Raw genomic sequence first — 21,457 nt, forward strand, 5'->3', positions numbered from 1 at the left:
ACTCTGAGATGATTAATACTGAAAGATAAAGGATGAATCTCTGCTTTCCCTTTGTGTCCCTCATAGTCACTTGTGTACAAGTAGCTTCACTGTTTCTGTTTAGTGTCAGTCAGTTTCCCTTTTTGTTCCCTTTTTTTTATACAGATAAATGGAAAGAAAATGAAGAAATATGTAAGCTGTCAAGTCACAAAAACAGGAAAGCATTGTATTAGAAATTATTTCTGACAGGATTCTTCACTGACAAATTCCTGGATTCAGTTTATTCCCCATAATTGCCTCCTCTCCCCTCCACGTGGAATGTGTGTTTAAATAGTCTTTTCAAGATTCATCTACAACATTCCACTGACCAAAAGTTCCATAACTGTGGAGAGGCATGTATTAGAAAATGTTAATATCAGACTGTTCGAACTGTAAATGAGCAGTGGGTAGTTCTAAGAGGTTTTATTGGTTCTTGTTTTAAATCAATCTGACTAATATTATCTATAGGAGTAGCCCCTCTGTGTTCCATTTGCTGCCAAGAGAAGCAAATGGACAAATACAAAAATAATTTAAAAAAAACAAACCAAGAACTGTAGATAGAGATAAGCCCTGTTATTTGTATATTCCTTGATGGCTTTTTCTTCAAGATATCTGGAGATTTTCCTCATTAATTGGTTATTTTGTCTGTCTTCGTAAAACTCTTCAGTTTTAATTTGTTTTTCCCCTTCTTATTCAGGTTTTCCTAAAAGAATTTTTTCATAATCCTGCCTTTCTATAGTCCAGTAAGGAGAAAAAGAAACACTGGTAATGGCTTGTAACAGTTTGGATTGTTTTTTTAATAGATTTCTAACTCGCTCAAGTACAACTCCAGTCATTATTTAAAACAACAGTGGTAGAAAAAGTTTCCAACAGTTTCCTAGATGGCCTATAATGAAGGTAAATTCATACATCTGTGCTCTCCCTGGCCTTTTACCCTTTGTCTCACTGACATTCAGAAGGTCAAGTGGGTCTTGCCAAGCCCACTTTTTATCTGGTAGGAGCTGTATCTCACTGACAGCTGTGGAGCATTTGCATATCCATGTTTGTGCTGGTGGAAGAGCTGAGTGCTTCTGACCAGCTCCTACAGAAAGGAAGGTGTCTGTGTCACAGTGTTGTTTGAGGCAGTGGGTTGTTGCCCTGCAGCAGGTGGGCTGTACACTGGGAGCACTGAAGCTGAAATGATTGTGGTTGGCACCCGTGTTGCCTTTTGTCACAGGAATGATCTGTGTCAGAGAGGTTGCACTGTGGACAGGAACTCATCAGCAGCTCGGGCTTCCCAGGCCTTGCTAAACAAGCCACCCACAAGCCTTGTGGTAGCTCTGCCAAGGGGAAAGCCCTCAGTGGTGTGTCCATCCCTGTGCTGCTGGGTTTGGCCAGGGTGTTTTGGTTGAGGAATGCTCTGCTCCATCCTGTGCAGAGGGACAGACGTTGCTCCCTGCCTGTGCTTGTAGTGATGCCTAAGGGGTTTTTGATTTTTTTTATTTTTCCATTTTTATAGATTTTAGAAATACTTGTAACTAGTAAAAAGTGTGCTAATATTTCTAACAGCTTAAGTTGAATGTTTATACATACCAACCTCTGCCATTTATCAGTAGCTCAAATTCTTTTAGTTGTTTAGACTCTCTTCAAGGTAGAAAACTGAAGACTATCAGAAAGGCCTGCAGAATGAGGCATAAACATGAGCCATCAACACTGGGTCTAAGAACACTGGAAAACCTCCAAGCCCTGTGTGTGCTGAGGAAGAGGAAAATTATGGAGAGAGACCCCTGACCCAAATCCTGAGGAGGTGTGACCAGAGGCAGAACGGGGCTGAACTGAGAGATGTGTGAACTGGGGATTGGGTAGACCGTATTATAAAAACAATAGAAACCAGTGTTTGGGGAGTGCATCAATATGTATTCCTGTGGGCCTTAGGCCTGATATTAAAGGACTTTCACTTTTTATCTTATCCCACACTAACCTGGTTCAGAGTCCTGCTTTGTTGGGGTCTCTCATGGCATCAGGAGTAAGGGCTAACCTCCCATTCCTAACTGTCATATGTGCTGGGAAATACCAGGGCAAGCCTTCATTTAGTGTGCCATCAAATAAGGGAGGACTGGCACAACCAGAAGAGCAAAAAAGATTATTTCATACCACGTCTTTTGTTACAATCTCTTGGGTTTTTTTTCCTTCTGCAAACTGTCCTGTTTTATTGCAGAGAACGAAGAACTAATTAAGCCAGTTGCTGAAAGTGTTTTGCCACCCACACTACTGGAAAGAACTCTTTGTACAGAATTAGCTCTTAGCAGCTGTGCTAAACCCAGTAATTTATCTTTGCCAAAAAAAAGGAAAAAATGCTGCTTTAGTTTAGTCCAATTAAGCAAGTTAATGTAAGCTATACCCTATATCCATACAAACACAGATATCTCCTGCTCAAAAGCTGGAGGGTTTGCAAATAATTATTTTCTCCCTCATTAATTCTTCTTATTGTTTGTAAAAAGGGCTGGGTTGAGGAGCACTGGGAAGTTAACTCGTTTGTGTATGGAACTGGCTGAGTGTGAGCTGTCCTGCTGAAGGACAGTTTGACTGAAATTCAACAAATCCATCCTAAAACATCAGTGTCCTTTCTTCTCATCAGCTCCATACTCAGGTTTTTAAAGAGTATAGACAGTCCAGGCAATGTTGGGTTGTTTTGGGGTTTTTTTTTTGGTATGGCTTTCACTGGAATTATTCCAAAAGAGAGGCAAAAAAGAAAAATGTTCTTTTGAAGTTTGAGTCACTTTCAGATTTGAGGATACTAAACTGAGAATGATGGCTGAGCAAGAAAAAAAACTCCTTGGGTATCCTCCATCAGCAAAAGTAAGATAAATAAGGAAATCATCTTTGTGATTTTGTCAGGAATATCTGACTGTATTTCAGTAATCTGTAAGAAATTTGCCAAAAAAGTTTTTTTAATGCAGAAAAATAAAAATTTATTCCTGTCCTGACATACTGTCAGCACATAAGTATTTGCCAGATGTGTTGCTCCTTTCTGCATGAAGATGCAGATTGAATCAAAACCATCCAAAACAAAATTTATCTTTGTAAATACAGCTGTATTTTCTAAAGATAAATTCAGTTTGTTATTCCTGCTCTTTCAAATTGAATTTTGTGATTTGAATGGGCACAGAGGAAAGCTCAGCCTGTAATCACATCTGAGGTGTGTGTAAGGTAACATCAGTGCAGACAAAGAGACATATTGGAACCTTAAAGTAAATTATTCTCATGTAAAATTAAGTTTAGTCCTTGGTTATAGCCTTCTTGGAAGACAGGGAAAAATGAAATTTCTCTATCTCTTATGACTTTGAAAATTGTGTATGTTACACAATTGACTTTTTTTTTCCCAAAGCACAAAAGGCCTTGTTGCTTTAAAATGGTAATAAAGCACCTGTCAGTTGTACAAAATACAATGTACCTGGTGCCATCCTGTAACCAGCACTAGGACAATCTGGAGTCTTGAAACAGGCATGTAACTAACAAATAATTAAACTGGCTAACATCCATTCAAATCCAAAATTCAGCAGCTCACTTTGTCTTTCACTTCCCAAAATACAGCTTCAGTAGCAGATTAAAAGGCATTTTTCAAAAACATCCTTGTGGCTTAAAGAACATTAACAAAACAGAAAATTTAAATTGCTAAGCTAAACAGTATTACAGTTCTGAGTCACCTGAACTTGTCCCCTTTATGTTTGATGTTTTGGATAAAATCAGAATAAATAAACAAGCCAAGTTTATTTAGTTAAACACTGTATTGCCTTACCAGATGTACACAAGTATGTCCTGCTTGAAGGGAAAAATACTTGATGCATCTTTCTGTACTAGGTGATTGTGCCAACCTGTCTCAATTATGCAGTTTTCCTACTAATTACTTTTGTTTAAGCAAGTAATCTAAGATCTGAGCTCTGAAAGTACAGCAGGAGCTCACACTGGCATTGATGAAGTGCCTCTCTGTACTTTTGCTACCTGCATACACTTTCTGTAAAATATTAGGGAGGATTCTGCGTGGAGCAGTGTCTCAGCTCCCACTGGAGAGCCCTCAAGCATAATTCCTGTTGTGCACTTGTTCTCCATTTGTCTCATGGAGTTATTACTGCAGGTGTTCAGGCAGCCTCAGGATGTCTGAGCTCCTCACGTTCAGCCTTTCCCAACGCAGGCACCTTGAGGGCTTGCACTTACTTTCTGCACTGTTCCCATCAATGTATGGTGAAGATAAAGCATGCAAGCTCTTCAAGGCTTTAGACAATCATCATTTAGACAGGGAAATCTCAGTTAAAAACACAGAAAGTCCATGTGCCATTCAGTGTCTCTGGAACTTTCTCTGAGTTCATGTGGTCTGGGACAAAATCAGAAATATTGCAGAAACTTTCTGGAACTGGGAGGGAGGATAAATGTAGAAGGTGATGTGCTGTATTAAAGTAATTTTTTGAAAGATAGTAACCTACAAACATGCCTACCATCTTTGTATAGCTGTTCTGCAGCACTCTCCAGCAGCCAAGTTCGCCAGTTTACATGAGAAGTAAGGCTAAAGTTGATTCTTTCAGTACATTGCATTTCTGGCATCTGACTTCAAATACAGATGTTGTAAAAAGTGGTTTTTAAATTATGATGGTTATTATAATGTTGTGGTCACTCAGTTCTGCAGTAGTTCAGAGTATGCAAGCCTGCTAGTGCTACAGAATTACTTGATCATACTACTCTACAAATATATTTATTATCTGCTTACACCTGTTCATAATGACTCGATTTTCTTCAGTGCTTCATTGCCAAAGTCTCTGATAATTAATGATCCAAGACACTGAAGAGTGAAATATTTTCCTTTTATAATGACTTTTTGTATGTATTGTGGAGTTGGTGTATCTGCAATACCCAAACATTACAGTATTTTCGTGGACATAGTGCAGAATGTGTGTTTTGTGACAGTGGCTGTTGTATTATACTACTGACAAAAGTAAGGCAGGCACACTGGCATTGATGAATTCTGCTTATGTAGTTGCTACAAAACATAGGGTCCCCTGTGAATGGTTTGGGCATTTACATACCAAATGTCTCAGCATTACCAGAGTACCTGTTATACCACACTCAGCACAATGTTATCCAGGTCTTTGTCTCTGTATTTTTCAAGTACTAATGTTGTATATTCCTTTCCTTGCCACACTCAGAATCTTAACTGAGTGATTTTTCTCTTCTGCATGCTACATTGAGAAGAGATCAGCCTATATTAAGTTTTTCCTCTTTACCCAGATGGGACTGACTCTTTACAAGACCTGCTTCTTCCCTGTTTGGCTTTTTGAAGAGTTTGAGCTGCTATTTTAGACCACCATATACAAATCCATATGAATATATATGCCTATAGTGTTTTATGTGTGGATCATTTCTGGAATAGGTATGATTCTCTTCTTTTTTCTCTGAAGAGTATCTCTTCAGGGAGCTCCACAGAATAAATTAATAAGAGTGTTAAATAAATGTGTCAACCTGCTTCTGACAAGCCAAATGAAGGTGTACTAAGATAAAGTGCATATGGTTCTAACAAAATTACATAATTTATCATTATTAAGAGAAATAGCCTTAAGATAAATTCTTACCTATTAGCTGGTTTACTTTACCTCACTACTTAGTGACAGCCAGATAAGTGGTAGCTATAAATTAATTTTTCTTGCCTTTTCAAAAGTTTCATGTAGCAGTGGTTGAAGAAAGAAAGAAAGAAAGAAAGAAAGAAAGAAAGAAAGAAAGAAAGAAAGAAAGAAAGAAAGAAAGAAAGAAAGAAAGAAAGAAAGAAAGAAAGAAAGAAAGAAAGAAAGAAAGAAAGAAAGAAAGAAAGAAAGAAAGAAAGAAAGAAAGAAAGAAAGAAAGAAAGAAAGAAAGAAAGAGAAAGAAAGAAAACAGCATTTGCAAAACACAGGCAAAAGTAAAGTACACACTAGATCTAACTTCTCAGCTCTGTGCTTTCTTTCCTTTCCCATTCTGTGGAAGCAAATGGAATCCATTAAATTAAGGGAAATATCTCCAAAATAATTTTTTTCCACATTGACTCCAGCTCTGAAGAACTGGAATAACCTCTGTTTAAGAAGGCAAATGCAGTTTTTCAACATTCTTTCCTGAGTAAAAAGAAATAAGGCTATTGCTGCAGCATTTAATACCAAACCAAAGATTTGGCAAAGAATTGAAGTCACTGATGAGTTTTTAGTTTCTTTTGGGGGGTTTTCTTAATTACTGTGTGCTACAGTGTTCTGTTTATTATTGCAATATAAGATCATTTCAAAAATTGCTGTCCATATTCACTAAAAACAAGCAAAGAAAGAAAAAAAGCATTAAAGTGACCTTAGCTAATATGAAAGATATTTATGATGAAGTGTACTGTGTTACAGCATATCCAGTTTTGAGTAATCATTATTCTTGCACATTTCTGTCTTTGGCAGCATTCACTTAAGATGCATTTTGTAGTCATAGTGCAAGAAAATAGAAATGGGCAACTTCCTCATGTGGTGTTAGAGGCCCAGATTAGGAGCAGTACCTGGGAGATGACTGAGGTGCCATCAGGGACCTCCCTTCCAACTGAGATTCAGCAGCGTGACTGAGATTCCCCTGTCAGCTTTTCAGGTGCAACAGGAAAAAACAATATGGTTTAATATTGTGTGTGTGTGGTATAAATATATGAATAAACAGGGCTTTTCCCTTTTTCTCCATAATAAAGAACCCTGAAATTATATGTGATCCCTGGCTCTTTCTATTCTTGCCTGCCATTTTGCAACAAAAGAGAGAGGATGGCTATGTTTATTATCTAGAGATATTTTAATATGCTTTTTGCATATTTATGCCTGTGTATATAACAATCTATACATGTTTTAGATATGGAAATGTGTTTAACATGTAAAACTATCTGTACTGCATCAATTTCAGTTATCATCTGCATTTCATTAAGAAAAACAGGAAACCATTGTTGCTCCTCCAGTGATAACCCTCTTGGGAGATCCCTTTTCAGATGACTGAGAACTAAAGGAATTGCTGTATTACACTGTTTTCATACTGTTATGCTGTGGTGCCACTTTTATGTGTTCAGGCCTTGTCTTTACCACTGAGTTGGTTCTGCACAGGGGTGAGAGTGTTGCAGCATCTTCTGCTTTTGTCTGCCATCGAAAAATAGACAGTAGCCTGAAAAAGAACCCTAGGCTTGGTTGGCTTTTGAGGGCAGAAAATTATTCCCTAGAGATTACATCAGCAACTATATTTAAATGAGGGGAAAGTTATTAAATAAACAGTTTGCTAATTTTGTTACTTGTGTTACAAATGGGACAAAATGTAGAAGGGACAGTGGAGGGAAAGTCCTCTGTGTTGTTAAAGGGGTCTGTAGTGGTACTGCCTTGATTTACATAAGAACACACCCTGACTGCAGTGAAGAAGATGATGTTCCTCTTGATTGGAGACTCAATCAAGATATGTCACCCCCTGTGCAAGGTGCTCAGATGCCTTCAAAGGCTGAGACCTGTGTTGTTGTCCTTCCTTCTTGCATGTCCATCCTGCCAAAAGCTGTTACAAACCAGATGTCTCATCATTTTGACTTTGTTTGATGAAGCTGTGGACATTCTTCCTCAGGTCTACCCATGGAGGGGTACACTTGGGCTGTACTTTTCCATGTCCTTGTGGATACTGTCTTCCCTCAGGTCTGCTTCCTAGCTCCTTACCTGAGTAATTTTAGGGCATTCACATGGAAATTTGTCAGTGAGACATCACCCAGGAAGGTAGCTTGTAGTTTGGAGATGGTCAGGTTTGGCAGGAAGATAAGGATGAATAGGTCAGTGACAGTGAAGAAAAGTATCTTCATCAGGTCTCAGATGGATTTGTTAGAGGTCACAGGTTACACACCACACAATTACAAGTCTGTAAAGTACGTGGAGGAAAGAGATGCCTGGCCACCTTTATACTGCAGAGCCAACACAACTAATAAGGGGGAAATTTGGTGATTATAAGTAGATATCCATTTTGAATTTATCCAGAGCTGTCAAGGAAAGATGGCACCATACTTTTCAGAGCAGAATTATGCACTCTGAAATGAGTGAGGCAAATTAAAATAATTTTTAAAACCTGTTCACTTTACTTTTAGCCTGGCAGAAATAGGAGCAGTCACTTATACCTCGACTCTGAGGTATGGATGAAAACACAAAACATGTGCCACATTCCTTCAAAAGCTGAAGATCCATCAGTGTTTTGCAAGTAGTGGCAATGGGTCTGCAGCATCTTCCCCCACTGTTATCTGGAGGAAATCCTCTGCTACTTGCTTTCTTCCCTGATAGCAGTGAAAAATTCCGTGAAGTGGCTTATCCTGGGATTGCTGCTGGCAGCCAGGGCAAAGGGAAAGCACTGTTTCCATATGAACACACAAACACCTAATAACCAGGGAATGGTTGGGTTACAGGATGGACCAGCAAGTATTCAGTGATTTCTTTTTCCCCATTTGTAGTCTCACATCTGCTGATAAATGACATTCTGAAGCCCTGAGCCTTTTCCTTGGAATCAGAGGAAAGGCAATAGTAGGGGTTTCAAGTTCACAAGAAACAGCTGACCATGCACACTTGTACTAAATCTTTGAACAAGGACAAGTTGTCAGGTTTTGAGAGTTGGATTTGTCAGACTAAAAACTACACAGTTTAAACATCATATAATTTGGAAAGGGCCGAAAAGCAACTTTTATATTTCTGTTTATTGTTTTCTGGTGATGACAAAGTGGTTCTTTATTGCACATCCTTTCCTGCAGAGTTTAATTGCAAAGAGGGGAAATAAAATTGTGGATAACAACATTGCTGAGCAAATGGTAGAGCCTTTTCCCCCAAAAGCTTCCTGTGATTAATGACAATACCCTGACACTGACCTCTACACTGGCTTCCAGCCACCAACCAGAAGAGTAAATGGCATGTGGTGTGCGAGCTACAAACATGCATGATGAGGAAACAACACAATAGGTAGCAACTTAAGTCCCTAATTTGTAACAATGATCCACATGGACACTTTTTTGCTGAAGTGCTTTCTTTAGCCTTGGCCTGGGTGAGGACACTAAGAAAGCTGTTCTGGCTCGCAGGGTTAATGAGTGTCAGTGTGTAAACATCAGTGCAGTCCTTCTGCTGAGGCAGTGGATGTTTATAGATGCGAATTTTTCAGCAGCTATAAATGGAAGGTCTGTTTGTTTTGTCTGAAGCACATGGGAAAGGCTTGATCATAACGTGAGAAATCCAAGGCTGATGGCTTTAAAAAATCCTTACATTTCAAAGTTCAGCTTTCAACGCCATGGCATGGCTTGTGGAAGGGAGGCAGCAGAGCAGGCAGGCTCAGCCCAGCAAAGGCTGACAGCACAGCTCTGGTGGCTCTGTGCTCACTGAAATGCCTGTGGTTTACTAAGCAAGCAGCTCACACATCAATCTGTGCTTTTATGGCATGCAAGTCAAGAGGTGCAGCAGTAAATAATGTCACCTGTTGGCACAGGCACAGCAAACAGCAGCTCGTACCTTTCTGCTACAAAGCTGTCTGCCCCAACGGGGTGTGATGGACTGAGAAGTCACGTACTCAGTCTCATCTATCTCCCCAGCTGGGGGAGGAAAAAAAAATGCAATTCAGGTTTCAGCATTTTTGTAATCCCTCTGAGCCTCCCATTAAATTTGCTCTACTGTGTGGGAAAGGATTAAAGATTCTTTGGGCTCCAAAACACAGTATACAAAAATGAAGTCCTACAGCGTGGTTTGTGGTAAGGCAGCAATAAAGTGTACAGCTTGTCACATAACCCAGAGCAGAGAGTTCTCTGTGACAACTAACACTTGTTGACAGCTTGAAATTTCTGGTGGTAACACATGCCACAGTTGTGTACAGCCTTTGTTTTAAATACTCTGCATGCAACACACCTCATGAGTAGTTTCAAAAATAATCAGAGTTGTTCGTATGCTGTTACTAACTTAGAGTGCCAAAAGAAGGGAATATTTTCTGGCAAAGAGAACTCCTGTTCCTTTAGGAGTTGCTCATAAATGCTCCCTTGTAATAAATATTTCAAGATTAAAATCAATGCGTTACAAGTTTCAGACAAGGCTGTTTATCAAGATGAAATAGTTCATTTTCTAAATGGCAATATTATTCACATTCTCTGTGAGTGTGGGCATAGATGAGAAGTTTCTATTTCAGAGCAGCCAGAATTTTTTCCCCACAAAAATAGTAAATGGAAAATGCCCAAAAAAATTCTCTCCCTAATTTTTTACTACTTTGAGAGCCTGACTTGCTGTCAGACTTAATTTGAACAGTATTAAATTCTACTAGATATATTGTGCTTAGTGTAATTAAGCAGCTAGCTTTTTTTGTCCTAATCCCATAATTAAATACATGAATTTTTTGTGAAAAGGACACAGAGCTACTGTGTACCCAGGCCTTGGGGAGAAAGTAGGGGCAAGAAAGGGCATAGCAGATATTAAAAATTAGACTCCAGAATTCATACTTTTAAAAATAAATGTTGTCTTTTCCTGCTTTGGTTGCATGAAACTTCTTCCTTCCACATCTCATGTGCAAAGCAAAGAGCTGTGTGTGACAGTGCTAACTGCACACCCAACTGCAATTTACCCATGGTGTGAGGAGACTAGAAAGTACTACAGAGCAAGAGGAATCAAAGCATCACTGTTGCCTTTTTGTCATTTTTCATTTCCTTGTTGCAGTGTAGAAAGCACAAATATAGAAGGACATGAACAGGAGGTGGTTCCAGGTGTAAAATGCTGCTGCTGAACTAACAACTGTTCGACTGTTTTCACTGTATGTAAGGCAGATTAAATTAGGGTTGCAAAGGAACTGAAAAATAATTCCATGCCACACCATTTATATCTAAGCTCTCCACCCAAAAAGTGTAAGAACTATCTGCTGACTATATCCATATTTTTATTTTTCATTTTATTTCATTTTTCTAAACGTAGAACCTGCTTGCTTTTCCTCTGTAGTAACTTCTAATGTTAATTTTTAACATGAGACTTTGATCAGTATTCCTCAATGTCATTATTTCAAGATTTTATATTGGCAGGTATTTTAGATGTAGGCTATTTTTCTTAAAGTCTAGACAACAGCATTATTTACAAAAAGAAATGCTTATAGAAAAAGAAATGTAATTATGAAAAAGCTTAATATATGGGCTATGCAGTTCTTGGGGGTTTTTTAATCTCTTTTGCTAAGCCTAAATTAAAGCCTGTTTGCTTTCTGGTTTTGGCTTTCTGATATTTTGGTTTGCTTTCAGGTGACTATTGGCCAGATGTACTCCACACAGAAGCTGGTTATTGAGAGTCCAGGAAACACATAGCTCTGAGAAGCCTCTGATCCTGAAGCAACACTGGACCATCTTCAGCATCCTACAGTGCCACATCCAGAAGCGTAAACTCACTGCACATGTCTGAGCTTTTCTGTTCAGCAAAAGAAATGCCTGAGAGACTCAGTTTTTGGCAACCAAAGTACTATTTTCTAGTGGTCCGCACATTCTAAGATAGATGGCTGTGATTTGTGATAGCGTGTAAGATAGTCTTGAAATGTGTTTGCTTGTATGTTCCATGTGATGGAATAGTTCCTGCCCTACTTTGACAATAAAACTTCATTAAACTACCTGTAACCAGATACATTATTCTGCTGCTGACCTTGTCTCTCACTGACCACGAAAAATATATTAGATTTAAAACCTCCCACCCAGTAACTAAGTTCTGGATCCAGTTGCAGTTAGAAATACACAGCTTATGAATTAATTTACTAAGTATGTATTTTATTTTAAATACTAAAACCAGAGATGAACAGAATTTTGATCTTCTGGACCTTGATACTTACAAATATCACAGCCTGAATTGTGTGGTTTCTTTGAAGAGCATCCTCTGACATTTCAGGAGGTGACATAAAAATTTCACTGTTTCTTTAGTTTCCAAGGATTAATAGCCAGCCTTGTCCTGCTTTTAACAAATAGTTAACTAACAGAATACAAGACTTGCATTACTGAGGCTTGGGAACCTGAAAATGTATTTTCACCACCAAGTCCTTTAATTTGTTGAGGTGCAGCTGTTAGCAGAAAGCACCACATCACTTTAATGCAAGGTTTCCCTTTTTCACAAAGCTCCTGAATTTTGCAGAAGAAAAAAGACCTCAATTGCTGTAAGTCAGGAATTGGCAACAAGCTTTGCCTAGCAAAAGTGGAACACTCAGTATCACATGTTATTGGTTATTGTCAAATCTGTGGAATACTCAACACTTTTAAGACAATATGTTAAAAAAACAAGCAAATTATTTGATAAGATTCTGCTCAAGTCATTGCTGTGCTTAAGCTTGTTTTCTATGAGAAATTTGCAGGAAAAACTAAACAGTGCAAAGCTCTTCGAATGGCAAACAGAAAAAAGCTTCCTTTTATTTCAGGGGATTGTTGTGGGGTCTTTTAAGTGAGAAACAGAAACTCAAAATTAGTTCCATGACACAGTGGCCTTTAAAAACCTCCCCTTACTTTCTTTGCTTCATAGAATTAATCTTTGTTTAGAACTTACAATTTTTGTGTTGTTCATGCTCTGTGATAACACTATTAAAGCAAAGTGTCTAATTCAGAACAAACTCCCATTCCTCACTGCCATTTAAAGTGTATTTTGCAATTTTGTACAGTTAGATTGAAATGCATAGTAATGCATTTCATGGACAATAAAAGTACAAAATAATGTGTATTTGAGACTACAAATGTAGCCTCCATTCTCACTTTCAGATAAGAGGCAAATACATTAACAATTCTTCTCTTACTAGGTGTATAAGCATTGCAATGTAAATTGCTTTTAGTGATAATTTAATTAAAATGGATTAAATTATTCTAACAGGTAAAATACATTCTGCATTTTAAATCTCCACATTCACAACTGGATAATGAAATGCATTTAAGTTAATGATGAGAGTGCAGGGAAAAAGGTTTGATTGCTACATAAACTTCCAGTGAGCTCAGAGAAATGTAGTAACATCTTATAGTCTTAGATGGCACAGGCTTGGAAGGGCTGCCAGTCTTATACTGTGAGAAACCTGGGCCCTAAAACAGTACATGCAAAATCCTTGTTTAAAACAGCTTAATTACGGGAACAAGCACTACATACCATTTCAAGATCTGGGAATGTATGCCAGGAAGCAAAATAAACATCCTTATAAATAGCATAGACCTCAATTATAGAGGGACAACTCCATTGGTAACATAGTCTGGTTTTTCACCATGTTCACAAAAAAATAAGCATTTAGTTTCAAATAGAGGCCCTTTCAATACATAATCAGTTCTTCCAAAATATCAGAACCTTTCCAGTGAAGTTCTTTATCAAAAATACAGCTGTAGATGGTACGTGCTGTCATATAGGGGTGCAGCCTTGGGAATGTTAAAAGTCTTGTTAATTCCCTCAGAAGTATGAAGGAGATTACTTCTCCTTTAATGCCTGACAATTCTGTTGTTAACCTTTGGTGGTAGATAGAACACTGCTGCCCCAGTTCATGCTGTCTACTCCTACTTCATTTTCAAGGTTACCACTCAGATTCTTTCTCCCTTATCTATTTATACCTGCAAGGGAGCAGTAGTAACCCTCTCCCCAGTCAGTACCTCAGAGGTTAAGACAGCTCACTTTCTCAGTCAAGGAAAAATTATTTCTTATTCAAAATCAACAATCAGCTTATCATACAGTATTTATGCATTACTTATTAGAAGCACTGCAAGAACTCTTCTGCTGCTACAGTCCAAAAGTCTATCTTAACTTGTTAACAGAAGTGCCAAGCCAGCAAAGGTATTAGCATTTACTACTTAAACCCAACAGTCATGGCATTTCAGATGCTTGTTTCCCTGTTTTGGACAAACCTTTTCTTGTAACATACATATAAGTGCATGCTCAGCTAGTGTTAGTTACCTGTATATCAGTTGTACATGGCTGGAAGACACCTACAAATATTTTTTCTTTGCCTGATGTCTCCTTTTAAGGAATTTTCTCTTAACATGCCCAGTTCTGTGTAAAAGCATAGCTTGCCAAATGCTTGATCATGGGAAATCCAACAAACTGCAGAGGGAAACTATTTGCTAACCATGTCTGTCTTAGGAAGTGCAGCACAGAAATAATAGTTGCAGGCTGGAATGACTTTAGCATTGTGTTTGTACCCACTTGTCCTGTTCTTAGTCTTGGCTGGGCATGTGCTCATTGTCACTGCTGGAGACACGAACTGGAGGGCTGGCACTGCTGCAGCCTCGGAGCTGCTCTGCCCTTACAGCTGCACCTTCTGTGCTTCACCAGTTCCGTTTACGTTGCAATACTCATTAAGTCTCTCTTGGCACGCTGTCAGAAGCTTTGTTGGATTTTGTCAAAGCAGTGTAAACAACAAGAATAGTTAAAACACAAAGGAATGATCCCATGACTTATGTGCAATGTCCACTATTATAAAAAGTGTATCTTTTTTCCTTAGAATAGAAGGGAGCTCAATAAATATCTTTACTAAAGCTGCAGTGCCTTAGCAAAACCAGCTGGCTTTTGTATTATATTAAAAATATTTGCCTTTTCCTGATCTTGACATTTTAGCAAACTATTGACCTCAGCTGTATGAGCCAAAATTTGAATGTTTGCATATACTGAAGTCTGTCGTTACTTTTACAGTATAAACTTGGAAATGGTACTCTGAAAGAAAAAAAAGAACCGTTAATTTGATTAATGTTAGTCACTGTTGAAAGGATAGGCATTTCTGCTGTGTGTTACAGCTTCTTCAAGAAATTTTACTCAAGTAGAAAGCACAGTTTCAAAATGCCCAGATATACCAGAGGTGCAGCTGTCCAGCAGGAGAGCAACCCAAGAGAGAAGCGCGTGAACACTTTACATACAACGCTGAAATAGGCTAAGAAGGATTTGAACTTAGTACCCCCTTTTCTTAAAAGGTATTTCTATATAAAAAACTTGACCACATTTCCAGACTTTTACCCTCTAAGGTCAGCAGGTGGAATAATTTTGTGGAGAAGCATCAGCCCCCCAACTTCGTTCCTGTGATGAAACAGCAGCGCGTCTGTGCAGACCCCCCGCTCAGACCATACATGGCGTAAGCAGAGCCATGAAAGGGCTGAGCACCCACTGCTTTCCTGAGTTTTCCATAATGCTCTGCAGTGAAACGCTGCCATTATTCAAGGCAGGGCTATACTGATCGCTTTGTTCCACCGTTCTTAACACAGGCACACAATCATTTCATACTCTTAGGAATATTTAGCTTGACGACCTGTATAAAAAATAGAAGCAAGGTGTGCAGCTCTTTAGCTGAGTGTTTACATTCCTGCTTTTTTCAGTATTTTAGAATGTGAGAATAGTGCATTAGCCCTTAATGTGGAAGCAGGAAACAAACAACAACAACAACAAACAGGGAAGCCAATAATTCTTCCAAAACTGTGTATTTTCTATAACTGTAAAAGGAAAAATTGGCAACTCTAAACCTGTTTCAGAAACATTTCCACCTTTAAAAAGATTCTGCAGCTTACAGAGGAAATTAAATATGTTTTGCAAAAGATGCTTCTTTCTAAACTACTTACCTTTTTTACTGTTAAACCCAATATCTGCTGAAGCTTTGCAAGGGAGGGAAATGATGGTAAGTAGTGCATTCAAATAACTGCTCTTCTGAGTTCAGAGAAAAAGAACTATGGAGACCTGTGAAGAATGTACAGGCTTTCTATTGAAAGAGTACACCCCATAAATATTTATAACAGTCTTTGGCAATATGCTAATCCAAGGCAAGTAATTTTCCCTCTCTTAAAAAGAATCATGAAAAAACAATTAAGGTGATTTAATTACTGCCATGCATAGACAGCAGATTTTGAACTCCTGACAGATGAACATTCATCACAGTGCCATGTTATCCTAACCCCATAACACAAGACTTTGAACAGAATAGACAATTAAACCTAGATCATTTCCCCTACCTTCCTGCAGTACTTTGGGCTGGATCCAAATCGCAGGGAAGCCAATGAGAGCAGAAGCCAGACTTTCCAAGTACTGACTGAAAGCCCAAACTTTAAATAAAACAGAAATAATTTTCACTCAAGTTTGCAGATCTTCATGACACCAAAGTAAATTTAGCTTTGCAGTCCTTTTCTGAATCATTTAAATCTGGATTTAAAAGCAATTGTACATGGCAAAAAAATTGCTTAAGGAAGATTTAACTTTGATGTCCTTCACAGTTACCCCTATAGATTTTCAACTATATTAATTTTTGTTTGTTTGTTTATGTATACCTATAAAACCATTTGACAGCTATTTCTCCCCTAAGCCCTTAATTCATAGCAGGGGTACAGAAATCTGCTTAAAATGAAAATCTTTAGAGCTGGAGTTTTTCCAAAAGGGCAATAAATCTTTATCATTTCTTATTTAAGTTAGGGGAAGAAGCATGTTTATGAGAACATCCTCCAAAAGTTATGCTTTGAATCTTTATAAAATGCATTAACAGTAATGCAAACAAACACGAAGAGTGCTTCACTTAACATTTTACTCTACTGGCCTTCAGATTTTATAGAATTAGAACTACTTCATTTTGAATATATTTCTTTAAGAATAATGTTGCAATTATGCCACTTAGCCTATGACCATGAGCAACAGCCTTATGTTTTGCTGATAGAGACTTGCAATCCTTCAGTACACACACGGTCCAGTTTGGATTTTTACACTCCTGCCCAGTGTAATCTTTGGTAAAGCCTTGGATTTCCATAGCTTTCAGTAAAGACAGTTATGAAAATATAGACTAACTGTGTGTAGTCTGTCTATGAAACCTGCTTGGGAAATCTGTGCTTCTATAAAATCTTAAAAGCACAAAAATGTACTGTCTATTAAGAGTGAGTGTGTTTCATTCTCATCTGAGAGAGGTCCCCCCTTTCCTGCACAAAAAGTAATTATTTATCACAAATAAAAGCACTTTACTAAAGCACAAAAATTTTGTGCTTTAATTAAAGCAACTTGAAGGATTTTAGATTGCCACTGATTTTCTGAAGCACTCAAAAGACTTTACTTTTTAGCCTCAACAAGTACTTTCTTGCATTTCAAATTTCAAATCATGTCTCTGAAGAGCACGCAGTGATGTTACCTGTTCTTGATGTCGATGTTTCACACCCCTTGCCTGTAGTTTACAGAGTATCTGAGAATGTTTCTAGCCCTGTATCGCTAAGCACAGAAAGCTGGAACTCTTCAAGGTGCCACCTCTGCACCTGTGCCCAGACTCACTCACCAGCACATGGCTACTCCTTTAAATTCTGTTTGGCGACAAGTCCCTCCCCTCCTTTTTTTGGCTTCTCTGAAGCAATTAATAAACAAAGCACAGAACAAGGAATGGGCTTCAGAAATCCCAAGTATTGTACTTAAATGAAGGATCAATTTTGACACTGTTAGCATCACACATCAGTTTAAGAGCACAGTATTTCATTGATGCAACAATCTGAAGCAAGGCTAATTCATACCAGATTATCCCATGTAACATCCTGTAATCCTGTAATGCATGATAGATTTAAAACAAACTTGTGTGGGACCTAGCAGAGTTTGTCATTCTCCCTTAAAACCTTTTATGGTTTTGGTGAGGGTTTACATGTAACTTGGAAAACAATGATATGACCTGTTTGCTTGCACAGAGCTGTTGTCAAAGCAACTGGTACAGTGTGACAGCAGGATGGTTTCTGAAGGAATTAAAACACCTCCTTGTCTCTGGCTGTATTCTCACACTGTGGTTTATGTGTGGGGTTTTTAGGGAGCAGGGAAGACAGGCTGTTTAGCAAAACTGCAGGACCTGTACTCTGAAGCTCTCTCTGCTTCAAGTCTTTACCCCAGTAGACTCCCTGCTAGCTCTGGGTCTGTTCCAGCTATCTCAAAAGGCAGGTTATCTATAGGCTTGAAAATATTTTCAAGGATGGGAAATTTTATAAAGAAGCTATTTTTTCTAACATTCTCATAATAACCTTTAAGCTGTTTTACATCTTCAGAGAAAATGATGACCTGAGAAATCTCAGAGTCTTAAAACAGGAAAATAATATTCCAAAGTCTTACTTGAAGAACGTCATCCATGTCAGGATGTTTTCTGCATTCTGACAATGTCTTATTCTTTCATTAAAAAAATTAACCCATGTTTTGAGATACTGTATCAAAAGAAAACAAGTAGAGTCAAAGAGTCTTCAGAAGAGCCAGAACAAAACTCGACTGAGACCCTCCTATTTTCCACCCATGCCAGTGAAGCTTCCTCACATCACAGCTCTGCACAAGATACCTGTCACAAGTGGCTGTCAAGGACTTCCAGGGCAATTTGCCTCATGGCTCTGGCAGGACAACAGTCATTTCCAGCTACAGCCCCAATTGCTGCTTATGCAGAGGACATGGGGCACACCAACAGCCTGATCCCCCTGGCACTGCACACGTCAGGGCAGGGGCACAACCAGGTTCCAAAGCTAAGAAGTATCATGTTAAGTTTTCCTATACAGAAAATCAAAGAGATGTGTAATGGTGAGCTGTTTAACTTTTTTTAAAACTTTCTTTTATTCTTACAAACCCATTTGCATTGGTACTTTTTTTGCTTAATTTCAGGACTTGGGACACCAGCAGTAGTCGACCTCTAGGCTTGCAGTGCAAGAGTGAAGACGGTAAAATCATTTCAAGTGTCCAGTGCTATAAAGTCCAGCTGTGTGCACAACAAAGTCCTTTCCCAGCAACATACAAATACAGAAAAATACGTAGCAAAATAAGCTGAATAAATTATAAATACTTGAGAAATGTGGTGCAAAATGTAACATAAGGAGAGCTGAACTAAGGCACTTGTTTTGATTCGTTACTGAGGACGCCCTCTCTGTTATCTCATCGTCACTGCTCAGTGAGAAGGTCATCCAAATCAGCATCTGCTCCCCAAACCTGAAAATACAGAACCGTGTACGAGACAGACACCATCTTTTACTTCACAGTGCATGACTCGAAGGTGTTACCAAAGTTCTCCTGATAAACGCAGCATCAGCAAATATTTTAACTCCTCCTTTATCCCGGTTTTAGACTTGTCAGTTGTGTGAAAAGAAGCCACCAGTCTATTTTAAGCAACAAATCTTTGCAGAAGTCCCTGTTGGCTGCTATTAGCCAGATAGGATCTACATGTGAGCCTGGAGAGCAGGGAGCGGTATCAAAGTGTGCTGAATGACAGAAACCAGAGCAGCCCAGTCCAGCCCCAGAACTGACTGCCCGCAAAGGTGGGACGGGCACACAAGCCTGTCACGAGTTTAACAGGTGCTCACAACAGTGAATCGTATTGTTACGGAGTCCATTGAACTAAAAAAAAAAATAATAATAATAAAAAAAGGACAAAGCACACCGTTGCTGTCACAGTACTGTGTCTTTGAGATGGATGTGAGAACGAGAAAACTGGTATCCTAAGTTAAATTGTAGCGAACACGCCACGAAGTTTTCACACGAGTGCTCTTGAGCATCTCTGACTAATCGGGTAAGTGGAGTCAAGCCGAAATCAAGACCTCAAAAATTCACTTCAAGAGGGGAAAAGCAAAGCCCACGCTACTCATTCTCCTCGTTCCCTCCAACAAAACAAAACAAAAAAGAAAAATAGAACGGTTCCACAAGCCACAGCAATGCGAGCCTACGCACATCCATGTTTCGCTGGCAAAACTGAAGTGCCCGCTTAAAAACCACCAGCCTTGGGGCAGTCTCCGGGCCGGGGGGCCCTCGGCACTCTGGTTGTCTCCCTCCCGAGACAGGCCTCACGCGGGGAGCGGGTCCTGTCGGCTCCCCTCGCCCGGCCGGCATCAGTAGCGAGGCGCGGCGGGCGGTGCGGGGGCGGCGGCGGGCGATGCGGGGCCGCCCCCGGGGCATCCGCAGCACCGCAGGGTGTAGTTGCGGCCGCCGTTGTTGTCCCAGAACTCGCCCTGCGCGCTGCGGTAGCGGATGGCGAAGTGCAGAGCAGAGCCCTCCCGCAGGCTCGGCGGCACGCACAGGGTGAAGCCGAAGCGCTCGGCCGGCGGCTCGGGGGGCAGCGGCGCGGCCGGGACGTCCACGAAGGAAAGCCACTCGTTGAAGGTGTAGCGCACCGTCACCTCCTTGGGGCCGGGGCCGCCCAGCACCCGCACCGTGCCGCACACGTCGGTGGGCGCCGCGGGCCGCCCCAGCCGCTCCAGGCAGACGCGCTGCCGCCGCAGCCGCTCCGCGCCGGGGTCGCCGCCGTCGGGGAAGTCGGGCACCAGCAACAGCGCGGGCGGTGCGGGATCCCCCCCGGGCGGCGGCGGGTCCCGCTCCTCTCCGGGAGGGCTCTGCAGGTGGGAGAGCGCGGCGGGCGGCACCTGCGGCTCCTCGGTGTCGCTGAAGTGCTTCACGCTGGCGAGGCTCAGCCCCAGCGAGTCGGCGAACTGCACCCGCTTCTTGCACTTGCCGCAGCAGTCTTCGCCCGCCGCCGCCGCCGCATCCCCCTCCTCTTCTGCCTCCTCCTCCCCCTCCTCCTGCCGCTCGCCGGGGCCGGGGGCCGGGGGCCGCCCGCAGCGCCGCACCTCCAGCAGCACCAGCCGCGGCTCCGACGCCGCCGCCTCCCGCTTGGTGTCGCGGGGCCCCGTCGGGGCCGCCCCGCGGAGCCGCCGCTCCTCCGCCGCCAGCTCCGGCCGTGCGGGGCTCGCCATGGCCGGGGGCCCGTCCCGGCCGCCCCTGTGCCGGCAGGCGGGCGGGCCGGCACGGCTTTATCCGCAGCCCCCGCCGCAAGGCCCCGGGCCGGGGGGCGCGTCCCCCCCGCCGGCCCCGGAGCCTCCCCGGCCGCGGGCGGGGGCGGGACCGCCCTGGACGGGCAACGCGGAAACAGCCGCGACGGGCGGCCCCGCACGTCCTCCCGTTACCAGGGTGCGGAGCGGCGAGCAGCGAGCAACGCGGCCGTGCGGGGCTGCGGGAGGCAGCGGCGGCGAGCAGAGGCCCCGCCGGGGTCCCCGCTCCGCCCCGCACGGTCAGGAGAGGCAAAAAGCGGGGCTGCGAGCTGCCGGAGCAGGCTTGGTTATTACTATCATCATCATCAACATCAGCGTAATTTGGGCTTTCACCCGTCGGAGATGCCCCGAAGAAAGAGCCCGGAGGGGTTGGGATTTTAAGCGGGAGCTCCCCAGCCCTCCGCTGGCATCACCGAGGAGCTCCAGCCGTGCCCTCGGTACCGCGGCTCAGCCTCCCCTCCCCGCCGGCCCGGGCGTCCTGCCCGTGAGCCCTGGGAGCTTGTGAGACCCCTGGCTTTTGTGTTTAGTTGGGTTTACACCCATCTTTTCTGCAGAGAAAAGCTTTGAGACCAGAACTCGAGGACAAAATCCCAAAGGTAAAACAAACTCCAAAGGCATTGAGTTTTTGAAGTATGATATGTTTTGTAATAAAACATCTCTCTTTTCTTTTTTTTTTTCTTTTACCCACACTCGGTACTAACAGTA

General features: G+C 41.4%; 2 protein-coding genes across 3 annotated transcripts in view; one reads left to right on the forward strand and one right to left on the reverse strand.

Moving 5' to 3' along the window:
* LYRM4 (LYR motif containing 4) overlaps window positions 1–12,823 on the forward strand; it is a 92,976-nt gene extending 80,153 nt beyond the window's left edge. Inside the window, exon 4 of one of the 2 annotated variants that reach the window (XR_011697659.1) lies at window positions 11,282–12,823. Coding sequence is in view for 1 of the 2 variants with exons in the window: in XM_071553317.1 (XP_071409418.1) it covers window positions 11,282–11,344 (63 nt within the window). In the remaining variant the exon portion in view is untranslated. The remainder of the gene's footprint in view (window positions 1–11,281) is intronic. The other variant, XM_071553317.1, reaches the window with a different exon arrangement.
* A 5,340-nt stretch (window positions 12,824–18,163) lies between these two features.
* Window positions 18,164–21,021, reverse strand: PPP1R3G (protein phosphatase 1 regulatory subunit 3G). Its single transcript, XM_071553316.1, has one exon. The coding sequence runs from the start codon at window positions 20,675–20,677 to the stop codon at window positions 19,817–19,819; it is 861 nt and encodes a 286-aa protein (XP_071409417.1). The 5' UTR covers window positions 20,678–21,021; the 3' UTR covers window positions 18,164–19,816.
* Between the last annotated feature and the right edge of the window lie 436 nt (window positions 21,022–21,457).

The sequence above is a fragment of the Pithys albifrons genome, chromosome 4 (genome assembly GCF_047495875.1).
Source record: "Pithys albifrons albifrons isolate INPA30051 chromosome 4, PitAlb_v1, whole genome shotgun sequence".
Taxonomy (NCBI): Eukaryota; Metazoa; Chordata; class Aves; order Passeriformes; family Thamnophilidae; genus Pithys; species Pithys albifrons.

Bases quoted from the DNA above. Each gene is read 5' to 3' on its own strand.
- PPP1R3G (XM_071553316.1), bottom strand. From the start codon at position 20,677: ATGGCGAGCCCCGCACGGCCGGAGCTGGCGGCGGAGGAGCGGCGGCTC.